Below are 10877 nucleotides of genomic sequence, written 5' to 3'. Positions count from 1 at the left end.
GACTTTTTGTTTTTGCTTAAAAATTATCTTTCGACCCAAAGCATGAATAAACTAAAAACAGATGGTTGCTTTTATAGATTGATCAATTATAATTGTTAGATTTCTGTGCATGCATACTATCATTTAAATTACATAAATAATAATGAAGTACATGATTATTATAATGTTATTTGGGATTTTGGGGGAAAATAATGAAGATGACTTCTCCTATGTAGAATATACATTATTTGTTACTGGTATTAGAGGGTGTATTCAAACTATAATATTGGAAAATTTAGTGGGATTTATAATATATTAGATTTTATGAGATTTAAGTAAGTTTTTAAAGTATTTTGGTGGATTTGTTTGTGATTTGATGAAATTTGGTGAGATTTTAAAAATACTTTTGGATGATTTGAAGAGATTCTCACACAAATACACTAAACTTGTTAAACACAAAAGTCACCCCTGTACGTAATAGTCAAAAACAATGCTTTATCTCTCCAAATATTGTAATCGATCTTAACAGTATAACACAAAGATTGAAATTGAAAAGTATACTTTTGAAAATGTCTTAAGTCTTAAAATTTCAATGCATCTATACTATTAAATGGAAAGCACACTAAATTATTAAAAAAAAAAAACATAACATATATCCACGTTGCCTACATAATAAAAAAAAAGTTAAACTTTCCTAAAACAATGGTAACAAATATTAAAGAAATAAATGATTCACCTTTTTATAATTAGTTATAGATTTCGTATATATATTTTCATATGGATATAAATCATAAATAATTAATTTTGAATATATTAAGTTTTCCAAATATTTTTCTAAATTAAATATTAAACTAATGATTTTCTCCTTAAATTTAATTAGAACATACCGTCACTATAAAAAAAATAAAGCCAACAAAATTAAAAAATGAAATTTATAATATTATAATAAAAAAATTATTTCTATTAATAATTCCTTGAATTTATATAGTTATTAAAATTTTATCTAATAATATGAGATTTCCGCAATTAATAACATACCAAAAATGTAACTTATTATTTAACAAGATTTCCATAACAAATGAATCTAATTAATTTCGAATAGTATTTATGAAAATAACTTAACTTAAATTTAAATAGATGATTTATATTAAGAAATTTTGAAATAAAATCAGTAATTATTTACCAAATTTCTAAAATTTAGGGATTATTTCTAAAACTAACCTTATATATTTACTCTCATCGGTTTAATAGGAAAATCTAGACAATTAATTCAAAATCCAAATCTAATTATCCATATAGATTTAAACATATTGTATATGCATTAACTGAAAACTAAATAAGTTTTTAAAAGATGTTATATAGATTTTTTATTTTTAAATGTAAAGGTAAAAATGTTTACTATATAGAGCTTATAAATAGAGTAATCGACTTAACATTCACATATCATATACACCACTCTTGCACTATTTTTGTTTGTATCTCTTTGTTTCTGCAAAAAAAAAAAAAAAAAAAATGTCTCTGTATTAAGTTTATGATTTATGATTCTTATGATTTGTTAAATTTATAATTTTTTGTTGTGTATATAAGCATATACAAATCAAGATCTTTTTCGAAAGCATATATTTTTCTATCTAGAGATTGTATACAAGGGAGGATTGTGATATGAACGGGTGTTCATCTAATTGACATAGCATCTGCAAAACACGAAAAATTACATTTGATTTCTTAAAAAAAGTCCACATTTTTTTATACGAACCTAGTAAGTCACAAAATACTATATTAGTGTTTGTTTTCTTCAGTTTTTCTATAAATTTATTTAAGAAACCTCTGTAGAAAATTCTTATTAGATTAGAGTATGTAGTTGAGTTTTGCATTAACATTAATTAACTTTTGAAACCAGCAAGGGGTACATATACATAAACTATATCAGTGTATGTATTAAATTATTTATTTTCTTATTTTTCCAAATATATGATGTTAACAGTCTTTATTAAAATGACACTATAACTTGGGATGTATATGGAAAAGAAAACAAAAAACACACATGGCAGTAAAATTTTATAACATGAGCACCTTGAAATTTTTTTATAGTCTTTTAAGTCATGGTTACCTTGAATTTCTAACGAAATTTTCAAGGTAACGATGACTCATGGTATAAAAAATTCTAATCCAAATCTTAAAGTACTAATTAACACTCAAACACCCAAATATTCATAAATCAAAATGACAAAATTTTGGCTTAATGACGTTATACTATATAAATATGTTTACACAGACTAAATAAACAATTCTTACGATTTTTAATTGAACTAGCATTAGTTCAAAATAAAATAAAAATAAAAATACATAAAATATGTTCAGTAACAGTTAAAAATATTAAAAAAATATTATCTAATATAGGTGAAACATATATAAAATAGTAATAATAAAAAAGTCAATTAATTTTGTAATATTTTTATTAAAACATATGATATATAGATATACTATGAATTATATTTATGTTTATTTCATACGGGAGTTCGAGAATTTATGTATTTTTCTGGTCCCCTCCAGTTTTCAATTAGAAATTTGTCCCATATCCGGAATGTCACATATTGGGAATGCTTTCTGTTATGCAGCAAAAATTTGAGAACATGTGTAGGACGTAATGGAACATGACAAAATGAAAAGAGAGTTACAGCCATCCCTAAATAATTGTATATGTTTCAAACGGGTTTTCATCGCAGTTAACGGTTATATATCCAATTTGATAGTTCACAAATTTAATAGAATCTAACCAATCATTTATTTGATTTAGTTTGTTACCAGTCCAACCGTTATGTTGTTCCAAATTTTAAGATACTGGTGAAGTCAATATTATTTTAAATTTTCAAACATTAATAAACTAAACCAAATATCAAACTAAAATCTCAATTAGTGTAAGTCTGATTATATATACAAAATTAATTTTGTTTATAAACATAACCTCGCACGTGCGGGTCCGAACCTAGTTATACTTTAATCAAACTCAAACATAATCTAACAAAACACTATCCTACAATATATGTCACCAAACAAACAATCAGTCAATTCTTTATTTTTTCTTTTTAACTTAGATAATAAGATACATTTTTCATATGGGAACAAAACATTTTAAATTTTTTTTTATTCTTTTCATTTTAATTATAAGAAAATGAAAACATTATGTTAAATAAATTTCTTAATTAACGTCAGTTAATTTAAATTCATCTAAGATCTATTAGACCATCTACTGCGGTCGTTGCTCACCCATAATTCTAATATTAAAAATTAATAAAATAATATAAAAAAAAAGAGAGAAGGGGAGAAAACGGCTCTCAAAAGTCTTCGGAGTAAAATCGTTTCTCAATTTCTTTCTACACCTATCAGCTGCTTATTAGTTATACAATAAAATATATATATTTTTTTTGAGAAATGGTGAAGACTTCTCCTGTTGTAGATGCTCTTAATTTTCTTATCAAGAAATTAAATCAACATTACAAATTAAATAAAAATAATTATTTACAAAAATAATACTATGAACATATTCAAAAAAATGTATGTATAATCTTGTTACAATTTATTTTCATCATTAAATGATATAAGCACAAATGCATTATACATGCAATCACCATGTTTTTATGTTGGTAAAGGTAAACATGTAGTATATGCAGGTTCATGTATACATATCTATATGATATTAATATACATGTCGTCCTTCTCAGTTATGTAATCTACAAGTGCAAGTATAATGCATATGTGCTTATATCCAGAGCCGGCGCTGAACTTTTTAGGGCTACAAGCCCAAGCAAAAAAAACAAAAAAAAAAATTGCAGCTTGAAGAGGTCGAACCTGAACAGTGGTGCTAAAAACAATATTCCTAAACCACTGGCCTAAAGAAAACTTTTGTAAAAAATGGCCGAAATATTTGTTTTATTATTATCGGCCGCAAGCCAATGCTCGGCTTGCTTGGCCTCTTGGCCGGCTCTGCTTATATCTAAAAATTATAAATTATCTATGTAATTTTAAAAGCTAAACACAATATATAAATATCTTAAATTTTAACTGAACCACAACAACAACAAAACTATACATGTAGTGTGCAAAAATGTATACATGTTCGTATATGCATGTTCATGTATACATATCTAAATAATAATAATAATATATATATATGTATTTCTAGATTACGTGTAATTTAGAAGTGCATTTTTAATCACATAAATACGATTAGTAAAGTATAGAAGATCATAAGAAATGAAATTATGAATAGATACGATTAGCCATCATACATAAATTTTAAATGATTTCATTAAGTATGGCAAAATATATTAAAAGTTAATTAGTAAAACAATATCTTAGTATTAGTAATTTACTACTAGTCAACTGGGTTGGGGGGGAGCTCATTTGATAATGAACTTAGAGACATTTTCCCACGTCAACAAAAAGAAAAAACAAAAGTCAAAATCAAAACCAAAATCGATTTAGTTTAAAACTTATAAACAATGCACAATAGCATACAGTTATCTAGTATTAAAGAAAAACAATAAGCCCAAGCGAGGTCAAACTTGTCTGGTTAAGTAGTAGATGCATGCATGCATCTATTCGTGAAGCTTGTACATTTCCTAAACGATCAAAAGCTTCCGAGTTTTTTTTTTAGTTAGGATCCGAAGTTTCAGAGATCCCATTAGCTTCTTCTTCTTTAACCATTAAGGCAGCATTGCGTTTGCACCAACAAAAATACTCAGGGACATGCCCATCTTCTCCAATTACCCATGGATGCTCGGACACATTCTTTAGTGTCATTCTCTGGCTTGGATCTGCAATTTGATAAAAGACATTGAGACCTTAATTCTTTAGTTTGCACAGTTTATCATACTGAACGAATGGAAATAACTCACCTTTGCAAAGGAGACCTTCAATCAAATCTCTGAGAAGAGGATTCAATCCATCCGGGATTATCAAAGGATTGTTAACAATCTGTAAGAGATAACAGGATTATAAACCATGGGAGGTTATAAGATCTTCAAACATATTTTATCCAAGAAAAGCATTGATCAGATGCAGAACCTACCTTGTCGTAGGTGTCCTGAAGAGTATCAGCAAGAAATGGGTATTGTCCCAATATCATACAATACAAAGTAACTCCCACTGCCCATGTATCCGCAGCTCTGCCACTATATGTTATACCTGACACTGATTTCCATCCAAGAAAAAAAAAAAAAGAGACTTTTGCTGATTCTCTATATAGACTAATGAGTTAGGACCAAGCTTAAAGAGATTAGAATGCAAGCTGACCTAAACAACATTCTGGAGCAGTGAAGACTGGAGTCCCTGGAGATCGACGCAGTTGATCATCATCATCCTGCAACAACAAATAATTGTTGGTAACACTGAAATAATGAAGAAGATAGATATAGGAATTAATGAAGATCAACGATTCAGTGATCTTTCTGTTACCTTGAATACTTGGCTGACACTGAAATCTCCTATCTTCACGGTACCACTACTAGTAACCAGCAAATTGTCGGGTTTAATGTCCCCGTGAATTACATCCTGTTTAGTCCCCATAGAAACAGTATCAAGACAGTATTAGGTGATGGAAACATGAAGCGAGGAGAAGCACGCTAAACAATGAAGATCCATACATGAGCATGAAGATACATCAGGCCAGTAACTATATCCCGCAAATACTTTTTAGCAGTTTTCTCTCCGAGGGCACCCGGCGGTCCAGAACCGTCATACACCCATTTTCCATCAACGTATTCGAGAACTAGGAGAAACCAGAAAGATAAACATTTATAAGATAAAAGGCTCTTTCCATGGCGAGTATAAATCTAAACAGTAGAAACGAGAAAGGAGATTAAGTACCCATGTAAAAATGATCAGTTTCAGGGTCATCTATCACCTCAATGAGGTTAACGATGTTAGGATGCTCCAGAATTTTCATTATCATAACCTGAAGTGATGAGATAAACATAACTTCTTTAAAATGAACCAATAGAAATGCTGTTTGGAAATGCAAAAAACTCAGTATACCTCACGAAGAACATCACTCATAGCAGTCTCTGAAGGTGCAACCCTTAGCCTTAATAAATGTGATTTATGAAATGCCTGGAAATCCAAGTATTAAATCATAATATGTCAGAGAGCTATAAGCCATATAAGTGATCAATTAAACAAACTAACTTGTATAATTTGCATTATATTGAAGGACATAGTTCAAACGAATAACATCATAAACATCAGTTAAACAAAATGGAAAAGGTTTCACGAGGGTAATGAGGGAAAGAAACAAGGGCTTACTTTGATAGCATAATACTGGCCGTCTAAAGTGCTTCTATATAAAACCTGTTGAGAATAAAAAAAAAAAATAATGTTATGGAATCCAAAGCCCGGTATGCTTTTGGAGGATACACTAAAAGGATAGGATAGTATTGTGTAGACAACACTTACCACTTTACCATAGCTACCAGATCCAATTTTACATACACGAACATACTCATTGATTGTCTTGTCACCATTTTCATCCTAAATTATCAAACAGCAACTAAATTGGTAAAGACACACACCATGGGAATATTCTAAGAAGCAATAATAACACGAGAGATGATAGGCACCAGAAGAAGTCACTAACCTCTCCACGGATAAGTTCATTAGTTTCTCTCACTGGAATGTGCCTGCAGATTAATCCATTATCTAATCTATATTTCAAAATTTCCTCAGATCTTTTAGAGCGGCTCTTCTGCTCAACTTCTTCTTCATCTTCTTCTTCTTCTCCTCTCGCAGTGGTAGTTACATCATCACTATCACATGAGTATGTATCATCGTCGTAAGGCTTAGGCGATTGTTGTCGGGTTCTATTACCACCAGAAGTGCCAAAACATCCAAAGCAACCCATAGTACGGGCAAACAAAAAACTATCACGAAACATGATCTACTTTCTCCAAACAGAAAAAAAAAAAAAAAAAAAAAAAAAATTGCTCCTCAAAGTATGAATGTGTGTATATGATGAAAGATAAAAAGTGTCTAAGGTAAACTGAAGAACCTGCACAAAAGATGGTGATATCAAAATTAATATCCTGAACAGAGCATCCGCTATAATCAAACATAAAAACCTCTGTAGAAATCGAAATCTTTAATCTTACCCCGGGATAAAAGGGGCTTCAAGCCCGAAGAACCTGACTATTCCAAAGGATGCCATTCAGCGAGATGAACAAAACAAGTTGAGATATCATAACCACTGCAATTGAAACGAGACATGTCTAAAGGCTGAAACCTTATAAATAAGTATGTATATTTTATCAAAAACTCCTTCTTTCTTCACGAGCAGCACAACTCGTTGAAAGCATAGCTTCAGTAAAGTCAAGATGAGCTATAGAGGTTTCTGAAAAAAAAAAAAAAAAAAAAAAGGGGTCAAATCCGCTGATAGCAACCACTAAAATTAAAAAAAACTTGTGGTGTGACAAGTCAAGAAACATCCGAGGGTTCATATTATGATTCTATCGTAAAGGTGTACACTTCTTTCAATCCAATTAGTCAAACTGAATCAACGAGACTACACACACAAACAAAAACAGAGTAAATCAAACAATGCAAACAACCAAATTGTAACACAAACTCAAGAAACCATAATAATCTCCCTAAATTTTGAAAAAAAATAATAAAAACCCTAATTTTGAAATTGGATGCAATGAAACTTTAATCAGAAGATATTTGGCAATCGGGCAAAAAAAAAAAAAAAAAAACAGTAATCGAAGGTGAAAGCGAGAGAATCATACATCAAAAAGCTGATTCTGAATTCGATCGGAGCAGAGGAAAGAGCAATAAGATCGCAAGGAGAGGTCTCTCTCTCTCTTTCTCTATCAACGTCGTGCGTGAGATTACTACACACACACACCCAAAAAGAAAAAAAAGAGAGCTTCGAAGCCTTCGATCGAGATTTTCTCCCTTTCGTTTTTTTTTTTTTTTTGAGGGTTTATATATATTTTTTTTGGTCTAATCTCTTTTTTTATATATATATATATATTAAATCATTATTACCAGCTAATAAATGTGACAAAACAGCTAAAAAGCTAATTTTCATTGGTTTCTCTAACAATAATATTACAAAACTGCACAATAAAAATTTAACCTTTACAACGTACATTGAGATTAAAATATTACAAATTTCCTTAACCGAAAAATTAGAAAATTCATTACTTGAAAAAAAAAAAAAAAAATTATTCGACATTGGACAAATGATCTACTACGGACAGTTCTACTCTACTTGCGTTGACAACAGTTATTAAATTTCGTAATATCTTTTTCTTTCCTTTTTTTTTTTTTTGTTATAAACTTATAATAGAGAAAATATCTGATGATGATGATGATGAATCGAAACAAAAGGTGTAAAAGAATTTGTCGCCACTCGCATGTCTCACAGCCTTACAAAGGTTTTGTCTTGTGAGTGTCCGTCCCAACGCAGTTAGTTCTAGTAGTGTTTTATTTATCTGAGACTTTCTCTCTCTCTCTCTCTTCACGCCGCCGCAATGACCGTCGGAGTTTTAGCTTTGCAAGGTTCTTTCAATGAGCACATCGCGGCTCTGCGGCGTCTCGGTGTCCAAAGCGTCGAGATTAGGAAGGCTGACCAGCTTCTCTCCGTTTCTTCTCTCATCATTCCTGGCGGCGAGAGCACCACCATGGCCAAACTTGCCGAGTACCATAACTTGGTCAGTTGGTCCTCCTCTCTCTCTTTCTCTTTGTAGAATCATAATTTTTTTATTGTTTTTTTTTTTTTCCTTTGCGATGACCCACTTGTAGAATTCTAGGAAAGGTTCCTTTTTTATGTGTGTTTGAAACGAATCTGAGGTTGTTTATTCACTAACTGTGCTTTTCTCCAGAATTTGTGTGTGAAGTTATTAGTTTCTCCAGAATTTTCATATTTAAAGAGATTAGTTTAGCCAATCGTCTCTTATTCCTGAATATTTCAGTTTGTATTGTCCAAAGAATTTGGCCTTTTAAGATTGAAAAGGTAGCAACTTTGGGATTAGGCTGAGTTCATCTATAAGTACATAAGTATTGTTTGTGGTTTCTCTGTCCCTGTTTATTGTTTTGTACCTGAAAACATTAAGCATTGTCGACCAAACCACTCTTTACTTTGATCATATGGTGAACATTTGCAAAGCTGTATCGAAGATGAGTGTGTAGTAGAACCATGATAGGAAGAGCTTCTGTTTACGTTCATTTTAATTAAACCCCTTGCTTAGCTTTGATTGTTTATACAGTTTTAGTGGTGAAGATGAAGAATAGTATAGAAGTCACTTCTTTGTTCTGATTTTCTTTCATTTGCTCTTTTGAAGTTCCCGGCTCTACGTGACTTTGTTAAGACGGGGAAACCTGTTTGGGGGACATGCGCGGGTCTTATATTCTTGGCAGATAGAGCTGTTGGTGAGTACTTTTTTTTTTTTTTCATCTTCCTGTCATTTGTGTTGCTGAACAATTAGAAACTTAAACAAGAAAATGTTTAAAAAATTTCAGGTCAGAAAGAGGGAGGTCAGGAATTAGTCGGTGGCCTTGATTGCACCGTGCATCGTAATTTCTTTGGCAGCCAGGTATAACTATGTCTTTTTACCAAGTTTCCAAGTTCATGTTCAGAGATGTCTGTATAGATATGTAAATCAATTTTTACTTGCTAAAGGTGAGAAAAGAGACTGCTTAAATGGGTATGAGCTTTGATGTAAGTTATATAGAAAACTTGGTCCTTTCATAAGAGTTCCATTGGAGTTAAAAGAATTCACTTCTAGCATCCAATAAGATCTTAACCATTGGAAAATCTTAGATTGTTCTTAACTTTGTTTCATTTGTGTAGATTCAAAGTTTTGAAGCTGATATATCAGTACCTCAACTGACATCTAAAGAAGGTGGACCAGAAACATACCGAGGAGTGTTCATACGTGCTCCTGCTGTTCTCGATGTTGGTCCTGATGTCGAAGTCCTGGCGGATTATCCTGTCCCATCAAACAAGGTCTTGTATTCAAGCTCTACCGTACAAATCCAAGAGGTTTGCTTAACTTTGCACCAATGCTCCTGAAATAAGATTACCTTTTTGTGGGCACATGAATGAATCCCTTCTTGTTGGTTTCATTTTTTATCAGGAAGATGCTCTTCCTGAAACAAAAGTCATTGTTGCTGTGAAGCAAGGAAACTTGTTAGCAACTGCTTTTCATCCCGAGTTAACTGCAGACACACGATGGTGATCAGTTTGTTCTTTTCCTGGTCTTTTGATTTCTCCAACGGTTCTGATCTATATGCCTTAGAGTTTACTCTTTCTGGTTTCATTTTCCAGGCACAGTTATTTCATTAAGATGACGAACGAGATTGAACAAGAAGCTTCTTCAACCAGTAGTAGCACTATTGTATCAGTTGGAGAAACAAGCACTGGTCCCGAGCAAGCTAAGCCTGATCTTCCTATATTTCAGTAACTGAACAGAGAGAAGACACTTCTCTTGAAATAAAAACTATAGAGAAGTGTCGGATTCTTCTTCTTTTAAAGATGTTTTTGAGAACAATTGCAAGCTAGTTTGCAATTTGTACACAAGAAAGTTTCACATGACTCTTTAATGGATTCATGTACTTGTTTCTTTCTTCATACAACTTTGCATACCGTTGAATCTCAAACAGATTTCCTGGTTCAGTTTGGTCTGTGCCTTGTGAATTTGTGGAAAAGGACGTTTGGCTAAGAATTGAGATTTAGAAAACTGAGATCTTTATAGACACTAGACAGAACAGAACACACTTTGTAAGTGTGGTTTTGTTCCTGGTTGAGAAGATAATTAATCCGGTTAATAATAAACCGGTCAGCTGACTTTGGCACGTTTGACTTTTCTTTCCTTTCTCGGTAAGGTGCAAATCTTGCAACA

General features: G+C 31.5%; 2 protein-coding genes across 2 annotated transcripts; one reads left to right on the top strand and one right to left on the bottom strand.

The window, feature by feature from the left end:
* Positions 1–4441: 4441 nt before the first annotated feature.
* LOC104762163 (serine/threonine-protein kinase GRIK2) lies at positions 4442–8005 on the bottom strand. The gene is made up of 13 exons (XM_010485401.3): positions 7758–8005; positions 7125–7363; positions 6614–7024; positions 6433–6507; positions 6283–6327; positions 6016–6090; positions 5848–5935; positions 5625–5749; positions 5437–5532; positions 5275–5341; positions 5051–5172; positions 4878–4956; positions 4442–4796 (listed from the first exon to the last, which is right to left on the bottom strand). The coding sequence occupies exons 3-13, from the start codon at positions 6908–6910 to the stop codon at positions 4633–4635; spliced, it is 1233 nt and encodes a 410-aa protein (XP_010483703.2). The 5' UTR covers positions 6911–7024; positions 7125–7363; positions 7758–8005; the 3' UTR covers positions 4442–4632.
* A 247-nt stretch (positions 8006–8252) lies between these two features.
* LOC104762162 (putative pyridoxal 5'-phosphate synthase subunit PDX2) lies at positions 8253–10606 on the top strand. The gene is made up of 6 exons (XM_010485400.3): positions 8253–8687; positions 9318–9405; positions 9496–9569; positions 9827–10018; positions 10113–10210; positions 10304–10606. The coding sequence occupies exons 1-6, from the start codon at positions 8508–8510 to the stop codon at positions 10437–10439; spliced, it is 768 nt and encodes a 255-aa protein (XP_010483702.1). The 5' UTR covers positions 8253–8507; the 3' UTR covers positions 10440–10606.
* Positions 10607–10877: the final 271 nt, after the last annotated feature.

Source organism: Camelina sativa, chromosome 18 (genome assembly GCF_030686135.1).
Source record: "Camelina sativa cultivar CO46 ecotype springtype chromosome 18, ASM3068613v1".
NCBI lineage: Eukaryota > Viridiplantae > Streptophyta > Magnoliopsida > Brassicales > Brassicaceae > Camelina > Camelina sativa.
The sequence above is the reverse complement of the archived record's forward strand: the minus strand, read 5'-3'. Positions and strand labels throughout refer to the sequence as shown.

What these genes read in the sequence shown, in the direction of transcription:
- LOC104762163 (XM_010485401.3), bottom strand. Translation starts at nt 6,910, where the DNA reads ATGTTTCGTGATAGTTTTTTGTTTGCCCGTACTATGGGTTGCTTTGGA. An exon ending in AACTGATCATTTTTACATGG is followed by an intron (nt 5,750 to 5,847) that starts GTACTTAATCTC and finishes GGTTTCTCCTAG; the next exon opens with TTCTCGAATACGTTGATGGA. An exon ending in TTCAGGACACCTACGACAAG is followed by an intron (nt 4,957 to 5,050) that starts GTAGGTTCTGCA and finishes TATCTCTTACAG; the next exon opens with ATTGTTAACAATCCTTTGAT.
- LOC104762162 (XM_010485400.3), top strand. Translation starts at nt 8,508, where the DNA reads ATGACCGTCGGAGTTTTAGCTTTGCAAGGTTCTTTCAATGAGCACATC. An exon ending in CTACCGTACAAATCCAAGAG is followed by an intron (nt 10,019 to 10,112) that starts GTTTGCTTAACT and finishes ATTTTTTATCAG; the next exon opens with GAAGATGCTCTTCCTGAAAC. An exon ending in TTAACTGCAGACACACGATG is followed by an intron (nt 10,211 to 10,303) that starts GTGATCAGTTTG and finishes TTCATTTTCCAG; the next exon opens with GCACAGTTATTTCATTAAGA.